Source organism: Camelus ferus, chromosome 4 (assembly GCF_009834535.1).
Source record: "Camelus ferus isolate YT-003-E chromosome 4, BCGSAC_Cfer_1.0, whole genome shotgun sequence".
Classification (NCBI taxonomy): domain Eukaryota; kingdom Metazoa; phylum Chordata; class Mammalia; order Artiodactyla; family Camelidae; genus Camelus; species Camelus ferus.
The window spans coordinates 64,237,315-64,252,178 of NC_045699.1; the positions used below are offsets into that span (position 1 = coordinate 64,237,315).

The following is a 14,864-nucleotide window of genomic DNA, read 5'->3' on the forward strand; positions in this document are numbered from 1 at the left end:
AAAAATAGATAAACAACAAGTTCATACTGTATAGCACAGGGAACTATATTCAATATCTTGTAACTTATGGTGAAAGAGAATATGAAAACAAATGTATGTAAGTTCCTATATGACCGAAGTATTGCACTGTACACCAGAAATTGACACAACATTGTAAACTGACTATACTTCAATAAAATATATATTAAAATTAAAAAAATTTTTTAACGTATATGGAAGCAAATACATGTATGTATATGTGTGTGTGTGTATATATATATATGCATGATGGGACATTATGCTGTCTGTACACCAGAGATTGACACATTGTACCTGACTACACTTCAATTTAAAAAAAAAAAAAGAAAAAGAAAGAAAACAGGGCAGATCTTCCATCATAATAAATGCACAAGTTAAAAAATTTTTTAGGAAACGTTAAAAGATCTTTGAAAACTAAGAACGGTCAAATAGCGTGATAAAATTTTAGGTTGGGCCAATAAGCACATGAAAATGTGCTCAACATTGTTAAGACCTGGAAAGATGAAAATTAAAACCACAGTGAGATACCACTTCATACACTCTAGAATGGCAAAAATGTTAAATAAACTCTGTTGTAAACTGACTATACCTCAATTTAAAAAAATGTTAAACTCTCAGATTTCTATTGTGAGAGAATATTTTGTTTTCTGACTTATTTACCTGAGAACCAAAGTTCAGAGAGGATAAGTGAATTTCACCATCTCGGAGCAGTGCATTTAGAGTTTGAGGACTGGGACTGGGCAATGAACCAAGGTTTTTCCCATAATGGATGTTTTAGAGACTGGTATTCCCAGATGTCTCTGCAACTTCCAGCAGGGAGCTCTGGGGATTGCGCCAGAAACTACACATAGATAATTTCTCTTTTCCTGGGTTTCTATTCAGTCTGATTGATTCAGGATCTGCTATCGTTTCTCCTTCCTTGGTGCAGTGAGGGTTCCATGTTCCGGGGCTCCTTTCTGACTTATACACAGAAGAGGATGTTGTCTTTTTATCTGGCCCTCTGAAAGTCTTCTCCACTCTTGACAAGTGGTAACTGAGAGCACAAGAGTCAAACTTCTGCCTCACCATGGAGAAATGATGAGCCCTTTCTGGTCCAACTCAGGACTGACAGTAAGTCATTGGCCATACTTCCCCCTTGTCAGTAGGTCAAGGGAAGCAGAATGGTCCATTGGAAATAGTTCCAGGAATCCTGGTTTTGGTACCAGTTGTAGTGCAGGTCTTGGACAGATTACAACAGCTCTTTGAGATTCGGTTTTCTCATTCATAAAACAAGGGAGTTGTATTCGATGGCTTAATAGCCTTTTGTCCCTAAAGGATGAAGAAACTAGGTGTCTGATCCAGAGGACTATTTCACTGGGTTATGAATTTAATCTCTGGCCCCTGAAACCACAATTGCATGAAATCTTCATAGCTTCTTGAATAACCTCTTTGACATGTGGATGGAGTATGTCTGGTCAGCTTGGCTGTTTTCAAAAAGGAAAAAGCAAGAGATTTGGGGGAACATTTCTCAGCATTGGAAAGGGGCACAAAGAAGCAGATTCAGACCAATCAGCAGATATGTTCATACTAAGTCTAAATTCCAAGTATTAATTTCCCTTGCAACCTTTTGAAATTAAAACAAAACAATATTTAGTTTAAATGTAACCATGCATTCAGTGCTTGTGAAAATATGTGATTAATTAGAATTATGAGTTCAACATCCATAGTACTTCACAATTTTGAACACTTTCTGTGTACTAAAGAAATAGACTCACAGACAGAGAATACAGACTTGTGGTTACCAGGGGGGTGGAGGGTGGGAAGGGATAGACTGGGATTTCAAAATTGTAGAATAGACTACACTGTATAGCACAGGGAAACATACACAAAATGTTATGATAACTCACAGAGAAAAAAATGTGACAATGAGTGTGTATATGCCCATGAATAACTGAAAAATTGTGCTGAACACTGGAATTTGACACAACATTGTAAAATGATTATAAATCAATAAAAAATGTTAAAAAAATTTATGCACAATAAAAGGAACCTATTTAAGTGTAAAAAAAAAATTAAAAAATAAAATGTATGCTAAATGGCCCCAGATCTTCAAGTAAGAGTCATTTGTTTTATTAACTATTCTGTAAGTAAAGGGCAATGCTGGTAGCTAAATAATAATGCTGTATTGTTTCATCATAGCTTAAAAAATCATCTTACTGCCCATCCATTCACTATTTTATTCAGTAGATGATTACTAAGTGTATAGTAAGAAGAAGCAAGATGGATAAAAATGAGTCCCTGGCACCAAGGGACACCATCTAATGGGGATAAGCAACTAATTATAAGGCAATGTGTCAAGTGTTCTACCAGAGACCCATATAAAGGGATGTGGGAACACAGGGGATAAAGCAATGAACTTCACCTTCAGGAGAATGTAAAATAGTCTCAGATGTTGACATCTGAACTCTTGCCAGGTGGAGAGGAGGAGGAGACATCCAGGAAGGCGAAACAGCTAAGAGCAAAGGCCTGCAAGCAGGACCTGATGAGTTGTTTGAGGTCTGTGGGCAGATACATGGTCAAGAGTGTGGGGTGGCATGGCACAGGGAAGGAAGTGTCACTGGACAGATGGATGGAGACAGAGTCACAGAGGGTTGATTATGTCATGGATAAAAAATATCACGGACAGTTTCCTGAGCCTCACAACAGCCTATGACATAAATTTAGTTATTTTTCTCTACAGAGAGGAGAATTAAGGTTCAGAGAAGGTAAATGAATTATTCAAAGCCATTAGGTTTTGATTAAGGTTTGATACAGAAGGCTAATCAAGATTTTCTTACTGCAAACTAAATGTTATCTTCTTTTACTCTATGTAACCTATATATTCGCTTCAGAAACAAATAAATGAGTCCAATGCGGCGGTTTTAAGATTTAAGAAATGCTCCCCACGTGGTTGTGAAATGCTCCTCCAGCTCAGACCCACAGGCCAGGGTATTACATCATCTGTCACAAGTTGAAACCAGAAGACATATCTTTTTCCTCAGTGTCAATTGTTTGAAGTTTTATTAGTTTATTTGCCCACAATATCAGAAGAGTTCTGGTAATATTAAGCCATTTTGGTAAATTTTTCATTTGGAATCAGTGTAACCGTTTTTAAAATGGGTTGTACGTTTCTAACAAACAATGAGATTCCTGAAGGTTAATTACCCTTACTTAAGGTAAGTGAAAACTGGAATAAACATTCATTTATTTCTGATTCTTACTGGAAAGGTGATAGAGCTGAATGAATACAACAAAAGATATCACTGCACTTCCTGCCATTTACTAAGCTCCTGAATCGGGACTTGGTTGCAGCCGGGGGTAGAGGAGACAGAGATACCAGAAAGGAAAGATCCTGGGCCTCTCAGAGTAAAAGTCAGGGTCTGAAGCTTCAGCTTTGCAAGTTTAGAAACTGGATCTTTTCCCAACATTGGGCTGGACTGAAATGGACTGACTCACATCGATCACACTCACAAAAGACTGATCCATCAAGCCAAAATTATCAATATGTTCGTTTGCCATGAGAACTGTGACTGCCAAATTAAATGGATACTTAAATTCTCTCAGGGGATAGATGTGTTAATTAGCTTAATTATGGTAATCATTTCACAATGTATATGTATGTTAAAACATCACATGGTCCACCTTAAATATATACAATTTTTTTTGTCAAATTTTATCTCAGTGTAAGTTGGAATAAGTGAATGAATGAATGAATGAATTAAATACTTAGGTGGTACATTTTCTCCTTATTGGAAATATGCACAAAGCTGAACTACAGGTATACAGTATATGATTAGTTTATGAATAATTATTACACATTATTATATAATAAACTATATTAATTCTTTTAATGCAATTTTAATTTTTAAATTAAGTCAAATATTATTTACTTGATTGTATCATTACTCAGTGGAAGAAAAAAATATATAGTGATAGGATGTGTGCAGTCCAAAGCACACTTTTATATGGTGTCTGACATGCTTCATGGGGACAGCTGAAGTTGTTTGAAGGCGACTTGGATATCTGATCCAGTGCTGACAAAAATCTGTAACTTTATAGTCTGATCTAAACTGTCTTTTTAAATGTACACAATTATAAATTCAAACTTTACCAAAACAGAAATGTCTAAACCACTTATGTTTTTCAAACAGGGCTTGAGAGTACTTTCAACCCAGCATTATTTTCCTTTTGTGCTATTTATATTATAGTAAAATTTATCTCATACAGAATTCCAGACATGGACAGAAGAAATCAGACCAGCACCTACGAATTTCTTCTCATGGGACTCTCTGAGCGGCCAGAGCAGCAGCCTCTCCTGTTCGGGCTTTTCTTGGCCATGTACCTGATGACTGTGCTGGGGAACCTGCTCATCGTCCTGGCCATCAGCTCTGATGTGCACCTCCACACCCCCATGTACCTCTTCCTGGCCAACCTGTCCTTTTCTGACATTGGTTTCATCTCTACCGTAATTCCCAAGATGCTGGATGATATTGGCTCAGGAAGTAAACTGATTTCTTATGGTGGGTGCCTGACCCAACTCTATTTCTTTGGCTTATTTGCAGATCTAGACAACTTCCTCCTGGCTGTGATGGCACTAGATCGCTACGTGGCCATCAGCCAACCCCTGCATTACACCATGACCATGAACTACCAATGCTGTGCTCTGCTGCTGGCTGGGTCATGGGTGGTCACTACCATCCATGCCCTAGTGCACACCCTCCTAGTGACCAGGCTTTCTTTCTGTGGCTCCAATGTCATCCCCCATTTCTTCTGTGATCTGGTCCCGCTTCTAAAGCTGGCCTGCTCCAGCACTTACATCAATGACCTGGTGCTTATGCTTGTGGCAGGAACACTGCTAATTGGACCCTTTGTCTGCATCCTTACATCTTATTTTTACATTGCATTGGCGGTCCTGAGAATTGATTCCCCAGAGGGTAAGCAAAAGGCCTTCTCCAGCTGCACCTCCCACCTCTCCGTGGTCTCTCTGTTCTACAGCACAGCTATTGGGGTCTATTTATGTCCTCCATCATCCCTCTCCAGTGGAAAGGACAGAGTCTTCTCAGTCATGTACACAGTGGTGACCCCCATGCTGAACCCCTTCATCTACAGCCTGAGAAACAGGGATATGAAGGGGACCCTGAGGACACTACTCAGAAGAAAAACACTCTAACCCTCTTTCTAGGAGCCTCAGGGTCCTGACTCCAAAACTCAAGGTCTGAGAGTTGAAAATGGTCTCCTGAGAGCCCACCCACTGTAGCTTCCTGAACCAGAGACATCTCTTTTCCTCATGTTTATATTTCAAAGTACAGATTGACATCTGAGGACAGGGAGGGAACCAGTGATATTAGTAACTGCTAATCATCTTTGTGATGTGCCCATGCTCTGAGAGGTTTACTGTCCACTTTCAAAATGATTGTTGTTGAGTTTTACTATATGCCTCAGAGAAGTCCACAGGCGGCGGGCGGGGTTGGGGTGGGTGTTTATCCACATACGAAATGAAAATGAAAGTGTAAATTTTTGTTTAGCTCAAGTCACAAAGGAAATATGGAAGATCACTCTGGCCCAAGAATACAGGAGTCATTATGACTGGTAGAATGAAACACGAAGGAAATCATCTGATATTTCATTTTAAACAGGCAGTGTTCTATAGAAGAATAAGAATGGAGCTTTAAGTCCTGGGTTCCAGTGCTGGCTTTGCCATTAGGTACTGTATGACAGCTAGGTAATCACTTCACATCTTTGAGTCTTGGTTTCCCCTTTAGAAAATAAAGTGATTGGATTATGTTAGGCTAAGGCCCTGCATTCATTTATCCCAGTTCTTGTAATATTTGGTGTTGTAGTGACAAGAATTCAAGACTTGAAGTCAGAAGTTACAAGTCAGAACCAAAAGTCCACCACTTCACAGCATGTGACTTGAGGAATATTCTTCCTCTCTGGGTTCTGATTTCTTTATCTGTAAAACTGGAATAACATCTACAGTTGACCCTTGAACATTGCAAGGGTTAGGGGCACCGATGTCCTAACAGATTTACAGTCGGCCCTCTGTATCCTCGGTTCTGCATCTGGATTCAACCAATCATGGATTGTGTAGCATTGTAGTATGTATTTATGGAAAAAACTCCATGTATAAGTGGATCCACACAGTTTAAACCTGTGTTGTCCAAAGTCAATGCTGCGTGATAGGATTACTCTGAGTGATAAATAACATGTGAACTTACTCGGATCATGGTAAGTGCTCAATACATATTTATTGACTCTAAATCTTCAGTTCTATTATTTATCCTAATCAATTGTAGGAATTCTCTTCTCTCTCTTTGTCAGGACAACCCTCAATCACTCACGCTTCTGGAAGCCCTGTTTCCCAGTCTTTTTATCATTTCCCAAGAATCTCCAAGGTGATTACTTTCTCTTGTATATATTTTGGAGGTCTCTGAATATGGAGATGGAAAGTTCTTTAAAAAGAATTCTTTCATTCATTATTTAATTCCTCCATATCTGCTTCGCCCGGGGTCACCAAAGGCTGTTATAATGTAGAGAGAAGACTGCGCAAGCATTGGGAGGACTGTTTCTTCCCAGGCTTGATCTGTACTTGCAAGCAGAGGAAACTCAGTCTGTGTAACAACTGCCCTAGCTTGCTCCCTTACTCATTCTGCCCGACAACACTTAATTGATTCATTTGAGCACATTCAGCCGAGACTCTCCCTGTTTCTTCTTGAAAACCAGCCTATTTACAGGGAACATGTGCTCTGCTGTGTACTTCCAAGGACAAAGAGCCCCTTACACACATCACGGAGGCCCTCTCCAATCCAGCACTACCTGCTCCTGGAGTCAATTAGAAAAACATTTAAGTTCTAACCCCAAGTCATGTCTCCAACCTAGACATTATCTGTAGTAAAGTGGCAGTTTGGCCCCGTCTGTCTTTGTCATTATTCGTCATTTGATTAAGAACTCAACTGGGTGTGGTGTATTTATACAGTGGAATACTACTCAGCCATAAAAAAGAATAAAATAATGCCATTTGCAGCAACATGGATGGACCTAGAGGTTGGCATTCTAAGTGAAGTCAGCCAGAAAGAGAAAGAAAAGTACCATGTGATGTCACTCATATGTGGAATCTAAAAAAAAAAAAAAAGAAAAGACACAAATGAACTTATTTACAAAACAGAAACAGACTCACAGACATAGAAAACAAACTTATGGTTACCAGGAGGGTAAGAGGGTGGGGAGGGATAAATTGGGAGTTTGAAATTTGCAGATACTAACTATTAAATATAAAATAGATACACAAGTTTCTTCTGTATAGCATAGAGAACTATATTCAATATCTTGTAGTAACCTATAATGAAAACGAATATGAAAATGAATATATGTATGTATATGCATGACTGGGACATTGTGCTGTGCACCAGAGATTGACACATTGTAACTGATTATACTTTAAGTGAGAAAAGAAGAAGAACTCAACTGGGAAAGAAGGGGACTTTTGGGGGCTCCTTCAAACACTCCCAACAATCTGAAAATCACAGCTCCAGCACTCAGGAGCTGGGCGATTCTAGAGTAAGTTCTTTAATCTCTCTGAGTCTCCTTGTCTGTAACAAGAAGGTAATAGCATAAGTCTTAATAATTTTGAAAAATATTAAATAACTGAGAAAATGTAACTAACGTGCTTATCATGATACCTGGCACGTAGGAGGGACTCAACAACTAACTGCTTCCCTTCTTCTTGTGCCACTGCTGTTGTCCTTTCGCCACTTGTCATTGTCATTGTCGTAGGTCTTGTCAACTTGACCCCTCCCCTGCTGGTTAATCAGAGCCAGTCAGTTGAATCACAAGCTTTTGAATGGTTGTAGCTTCTTGCATTCTCTAAAAATAATACCTATGGAATTTGGAAAGCATGTTCCTAGGCTATTTTATAGCCAAATAGCTTCCACAATGAAAGGAGACATTCTAATTCTTACTAAGAGAGAAAGCTACAAAAGATGTTTTTAAGCTACCATATTGGTATATATCTTGGTTTGGGGTCACTCAGAAACAGGCCCTGAGATAAAAGTTTGAATGCAAGCAGTTCCTTTGGAAGATGATCCCAGGAAACACCAGGAGGGAGTAGGGAACCAAGGCAGGAAGGGGAAGGTAGGTAGTAAAGAAACACTATCAAGTCAGTTACCACTGTGAATACTTGGAACTTAATATGGCTGAGAACTCTGGAACCACTGTAGAACACAGACTTTGAAGTTATCTCACCCAAGGGATCCAAGTTATTTCACCCAACTCTCATCGGTTGAGGTTGCAGGTTGCTTCCAAGGAGAATTAATTCCTTAGCACTTCTACCCTGCCATGCATGCTTATCTGGAACTCAGGAGACTCACTGGGACACCACCAGCTGCCAGAGACAGCTCTCAGACTGAGACAGGCGCTGGCTTCTGAAAGTAGGCAGGGGAAAGTCACATGCTTCCTGTCAGTGTTACTAAAATGATAAGAATTGAGGGAGCTTGGGTGGGGTACAACAGCATCTATTAGAGTTTACCCCTTGCACCACCAGACCCACCCACATGGCCTGTACTAAGTTCACTGCACCCTGTCATTGCTTCTTTAGAATGGTGGCCAACCATAGTTTCTTTTTGAAAACAGACTACTAGGAGGTTTAGTAGGACAAGCTGTAGCCCACACTGCTGCGTTTTGCCCCAAGGTCATAATTGGTATGTCACCTTCCTCCACCAGTCCTCTATCTCCACTGTCCTTGTTTAGCCCTTCTGATTGTCCAGTGGCATACTTTGTATATTGGTTTACTTATTTATTTTAATGGAGGTACTGGGGATTGAACCCAGGACCTCGTGCATGCTAAGCATGCACTCTACCACTGAGCTATACCCTCCCCCTGTCGTGACATACTTCAGATCAGACTCCAGGTTCTCCGACTCTGGAGCTCATGCCCTGTTAGCTGTGTTCAGTGCAGTTCTCTGTTGTTGCTGAACATTATTACAGTTCCAGAGTAATTCTTTGTGAAAGCATCTAACCGAGGAGACGGCAGATGGAAGTGGATCTGAATTCCAGGAATGCTGGGGAGGCGCCCCAATGAAAAGGGTTGTTTCTCTTATCTTCCTGGTAGGAAATTACATCTTCCCCAGGCATTTCAAGCAGAAGTTGTGTGAAGACATCCCTGAAATCCACGGCTGAATATTATATCTCAAAAATACACGTGCCTCATTACCAATTATATCACGTTGTTCGTAAGAATTTATCTAACAATGGTTCACTCTTAGCAGTTGCCCTGCATTCTTCTTATATATTTTTTTCATCACTGAGCAACTCTGTACCTGTACTATAGCGTAGCTTTGGGTCGTCAGATGAACAGCTGAAATCAGGATTCTCTGCCCCCAGTACCCATAATAGGTCTGATTCATACAGCCATTCACAGTTATTACCAAGCATGGAAGCACCACGTGGTGTCCTGGTGAATCCCATGAGTTCCAGACACACATCTCCCTGCCCCCTTAAATAACAGCAATTTGATTTCCTCATAATAATTTGGATCAAATGCTAATATGGTCAGAATGTTTGTGTCCTCCCCCCAGAATTCTTTCTGCCTGAAACACTCCTCCTCTTCTCCCCAATTCTCACTCATTCTTTAGATCTCAGGTGAAGCAGCCCTTCTTAAGAAAGTTGAATTAGATCTTTGGGATTTACATTTTCTAAACTCCCTGTACTTATCTTTCAGTGTACTTATCTCAATGATGTTTCAATATATAATTGCCTAAGAAACTATTTATTCTTTCATTCATTCGTCAGGTATTTTCTAAGTCCCTTGTATGTGCCTGACACTCTGCTGGACGCTGGGTCTGTCATGAAGAACAAAACGCATGTTGCCTCTGACTTTATGGAGCTTGTAGTCTAGTGTAAAACATCTTCTATGTTTTATCGTAAGTTCTAGGAAAGTAGGAGTTCTGTTTTACTGATTACTGCATCCCCTGAATCCATAGGATTTTGCTAAATAAAGAAAGAAAGAAATATAGAAATTAATGAATAAGTGAATGAGTTCTCTTTGGAATTTCAATTATTTTTTGAAATTTAAAAATTTCTTTTTTTGTCTCTAATTTTTATTTTTACAGTTTGGCGATTCATCACAAAGCAAACACCTAAGTATCTTCCACTCATTCAAGGAATGGATCCTTGCCAGGGATCCAGAAACTGTCTTCATACCTCTAGCAAATTGCTACCCCTCTCTCCCTCATGAAGGTAACCACTATTCTTTGACTTTTTATGTCAGTGACTTCCTTGCTTTTCCTTTTAATTTTGCCACATACACATGTGTGCCTAAACACTATAGATTGGTTTGTCCTGTTTTTGAAATTTTTTGTTGTTTACTTTTTCCAGCTTTATTGAGATATAATTAATAGATAACACTGTAAATTTAAGATATAGAACTTAATGATTTGATATAAAGATATATTGTGAAATGATTACCACAATAAGGGTAGTTAACATATCCATCACCTCACATAGTTACCGTGTGTGTGTGTGTGTGTGTGTGTGTGTGTGTGTGTCTGTATATGAGTGTGTGTTAAGAACATTTAAGATCAGTATCTTTTAAGTATATGACACAGTATTGTTAACTACAGTCACCATGATGTGCATTATATCTCCAGAACTTAATCCTCCTATAACTGGAAATGTATACCTTTTGACCAAACTTTCCCCATTTTACCCACTCCCAGCCCCCAGAAACCACCAATCTACTCTTTGTTTTTAAGGAGTGCTGCTTTTTCAGATTCTACGTATAAGTGAAATCATACAGTATTTGTCTTTCTCTGTCTGTCTTATTTCACTTAGTGTAATGCCCTCAAGGCCCATCCATGTTGTCACAAATGGCAGGATTTTCTTCCTTTTTATGACTGAGTAATATTCCATTGTTTATATATATACCACACTTTATCCACTCTTCCATTGACAGACACTTAGCTTGTTTCTATATTTTGGCTATTGTGAATAATGCTGCAATGAACATGGGGGTAACTTGTATGGTTACTGTGAGGATTGAAAGATATAAAAGCATTTGAGCACTTTAAACAGAATGCCTAACACATAGCAAACACTCAACATGTAACTTATTATTATTGCCAACTTGACGCATTGAATGATGTCTGTGTCCATGTGAGTTTCAGATATTTGAAAGCTGACTGATATGAGAGATGATAAGAAATGTCCTTTTTCATATTCTGGGGAAATTAATAACTTGTGTTCCCAGAATGAAGAGAGTGTAAGTAAAAGGGAAAACATCCATGCAAGCTGGATGCTGAGAGCAATTAGAGAGTGATGAGAAAAATCAAGCAGGAAAACCTAAGAGAGTATTTCTCAATCACAGCATAACCCCTACAAATCAGTAATAAAACCACAGCAACCACATAGAAAAAAAGAAACAGGCAAGAATATAGTTGGAAAATTCAAAGAAGAAAAAACGAAAATGGTCAAAAAATATTTTTAAAATTCCTCCAGCAATACTTCCAGTTAGCATTTCCAGTTATAGGAAAATAGATGCAACAAAGATGCCGTGAAGCACTGCCTTTATACTAGCTCCGCCCACCAAAAAAAGGAGGCAAATGGAATGAGTAGGGAAATGTGCACTACTTGTGGTACATCTAATAATCTATGAAATACTTTAAAAATAATGAGGTAGATCTCATCATGACAGAGAAGGTCCATGACATATTGATGAGAGAAACAAATAAAATACAAAAACAAATAATCCCATCTTTATAAAAACAAAATTATACACACATATGTGCATAGAAAGTGTCTGAATGGGTACAAGTCAAAACATTGACCGCGATTATCCCTGGAAAGGAAGGGGGGAGGGGAGAAACAGACTCTCACTTTTCCTTTGATGCACGTTTCACTGCTACGTGTGTGCTGCTTGAAAGGAACGGAAGAGGCTACATCTTCAAGGACTCAGGCAAGGAGATACCCCATCCATGCCTTGACCATATCTAGGTTTTTCTGGGATTCCTCCTCAAAGTCAAATTTAGGAGCACACGTCAGAGAACCCCACGTCCAGGCTGATCCCCCAGGTCCTGATCACCCTCCTGGGATCCACCCAGCTGCCAAGCCACAGTCACTAATAACAATATTAATACTAATATTGGAAGCACTGTTTCATGGGCCCCACTCCCCAGAGAAGGCAGTGAGTTTGGACAATGACACACTTGGGACTACGTGTTGGTGAGAACCATGGAATTCACACAGAAGCATGTAATAAAAAACCTCCTGGCATCTTTCCCAGACATGCCTTCCTGCCCTGACAGGCAGAAATGCCCCCAGGATTCTGGCTGTTCTAACCCTGCAGTCCCTCCCCGTTCCCTTCCTTTCTTCTGTGCGGGGAAACCTCCGTCTTCCCTGAGTGGCCAGCTCTGAGCTGCTGCCAAAACAGTAGGACACAGGCTGCCTAAGGGACAATGTTGGTGCCAAGTCCAGCCCATTCCAGCCCGGCCAGGGTCCACGGTGAGGTGAGTGTCTGCTCAGGACCGCACACTCAAATAGCACCTCAGACAGGTCCTACACGGGCTCTCCATAATTTCTGGACAGAGGACAATCTTTCTCAAATTTGATCCTTCACACACAGTATTGTGTGTCTTGTGACATTTGTCTTGGGTTCTCCAAGTCATCCTTTGTCTTTTCTTTCCCTTATAGTATCTCTTCCCTGTCCCATCCTCAGATATTCTGTGTCTTTGTGGACTCTCCTACCTCCCCTCATTGAAATCAAGCCACGAAAAAGAATGAATGATTACATAGTCACAAGTGTTCCCTTCCCTGAGCCATAAAGAAAATACTGAATGGAATTACAGAGAACTCAATTCGTTGGGGAGGTATTGTAGGTAATCAGGTCTGAATGAAGCAAAAATCAGCCTCTGGACCTATTTGTCTACTTTGTCATGTTTAACAACTGACCCAGACTTTTCTGTCCACTTCTGACAATTAATGATCAGAGAAATTTGGAGAATAGACTAAGTCATGTTAGCCAAGTGCCTCTTTTATTTACAAAGTTCTCTTTAGCATGAGAGGCAACTCTTTTATCAGGGAAATCTATGGATCAGACTGTCAGAAGTTATGGGGATGTATTCTAGAAAGAAACCCAAGTTCCAACAGAAATTTAAAACAAACAACTTCTCGTTGTTTCATAAGACTTGGTAAAGGGCTCTTATGTCCATGGTCTTTTCTGCTTTTTTTTTAATATAAAGCCTCTGGATTGAAAGCAGATATTATTCTTCCCATTTCCCAGATGAAGAAACTGAGGTCCCCAAGAGTGAAGTGATTTTCCCAAGGTCTCAGAGAATATGTTAGTGGCAGACCTGGGGCCAAAGCCCAGATCTTCCAATTCCTGGGACAAGATCCATTTCTGCACAACCCACTGCTTTTTCTTGATCTACATCCTTATATGAAGCAAGAGTCTTCTCAAGAAGCCCCCCATTTTTGGCTTCCCAGCCCGTTCCCCACACCGCGTTAGTATCCTCTGCCCATAAGGAGATGACACACTATACTACAGGTCAGGCAGGATGATCTCTGCCAGCTACAAGGGAGACAAGGACTCCAAGGTTCCAGAAAGCTCACCCTCCCATCACCTCTGGGGCTCGCTCTAGCTTCAGTACAGCTGTCGTAGGAGCTATAAGGACATTGCCCCAGGTGACAGGCATAGCCAGCTATCAAGCAGAGCTCAGCCTCGTCCTTAAGAACTGAGACCAGCCATCCCATGTTTCCTAAACCATAAACTCAGGGCCACCCGATCCAATTTGGAGAGTCCAGTTACAATGACAGATTAACAATGGGGAACCAAGTGCAGGAAGAGAATGAAACACAAACGTTAAATGGGTGAAGTGGGGTGAAAAATCTGAAAATAGGAACAATAATATCTACTCTCAAGTTCAAGAATGAGGATTAAACTAGAAGAAAATATGATAGAAATTGATCGCTGGCCAAATGCACACAATAGCTCAGTGGGAAAGGGAGAAACAAGGAAGGAGGAACTGGGACAGTCAGGGAGAGCTTCAGAGATGGCAGAGCCTAATGTCAAGTGCATGGACGCTAATGTCAGATGGAACTGAATTCAACTATCAGTTCTACCACTTACCAACTCTGTGGCTTTGGGCATGTTGCAGAACCCCTCTCAGTTTCAATTTTTTCATCTACAAAATGAAGATGAGAATTGCTGTGATCACCAAATGAAAAACACATACATAAAGGTCTCAGAACAATGCCTGGTTTATATAAGTGCTCAGTAAATGTGGCTACAGCTCGCAGTCCTCATTCGTTACCATAACGTACTGAAATCAGTTCAGAATAGTTCATTAGCATATTATAAACTTTCATATTCTTGTCATTGAAAAACCTAATATTCAATCTCCCAAGTGCTTCCATGGTGACATCCGTTAACTTGGGGTATGAAAGCAGACAGACCCAGAGTAATGAATAAACCCATTTCCATGAGGCAGAGGCTAAGGAAAATGAAGTGGGCAGTGTGGTGCAGCCAGGCGTGTACGAGCACTCAAAGTATCCAGACATAAGTGTGAAGTCCAGCCGGACGACTTAACACTGAGTTATGCTGAGCAAATCACTTCACTTCCCTAACCCTTGGTTTACTCACCTGTGAAATGAGAATAATAAATTTTTTTTGTGGCGGGGGAGGGGGGCTGGGGCGGGGCAGATAACTAGGTTTATTTATTTATTTTTTAATGGAGGTACTGGGGATTGAACCCAGGACCTCTTGCATGCTAAGCACATGCTCTCCCACTGAGATACACCCTCCCCCCTATAATAAATGATTGATGCAGCTAGAAGTGTGT

General features: G+C 40.2%; 1 protein-coding gene across 1 annotated transcript; it reads left to right on the forward strand.

The window, feature by feature from the left end:
* Positions 1–4,273: 4,273 nt before the first annotated feature.
* Positions 4,274–5,206, forward strand: LOC102512596 (olfactory receptor 1361). The gene has a single exon (XM_032479135.1). The coding sequence runs from the start codon at positions 4,274–4,276 to the stop codon at positions 5,204–5,206; it is 933 nt and encodes a 310-aa protein (XP_032335026.1).
* The last annotated feature ends 9,658 nt before the right edge of the window (positions 5,207–14,864 follow it).

Bases quoted from the DNA above. Each gene is read 5' to 3' on its own strand.
- LOC102512596 (XM_032479135.1), top strand. From the start codon at position 4,274: ATGGACAGAAGAAATCAGACCAGCACCTACGAATTTCTTCTCATGGGA.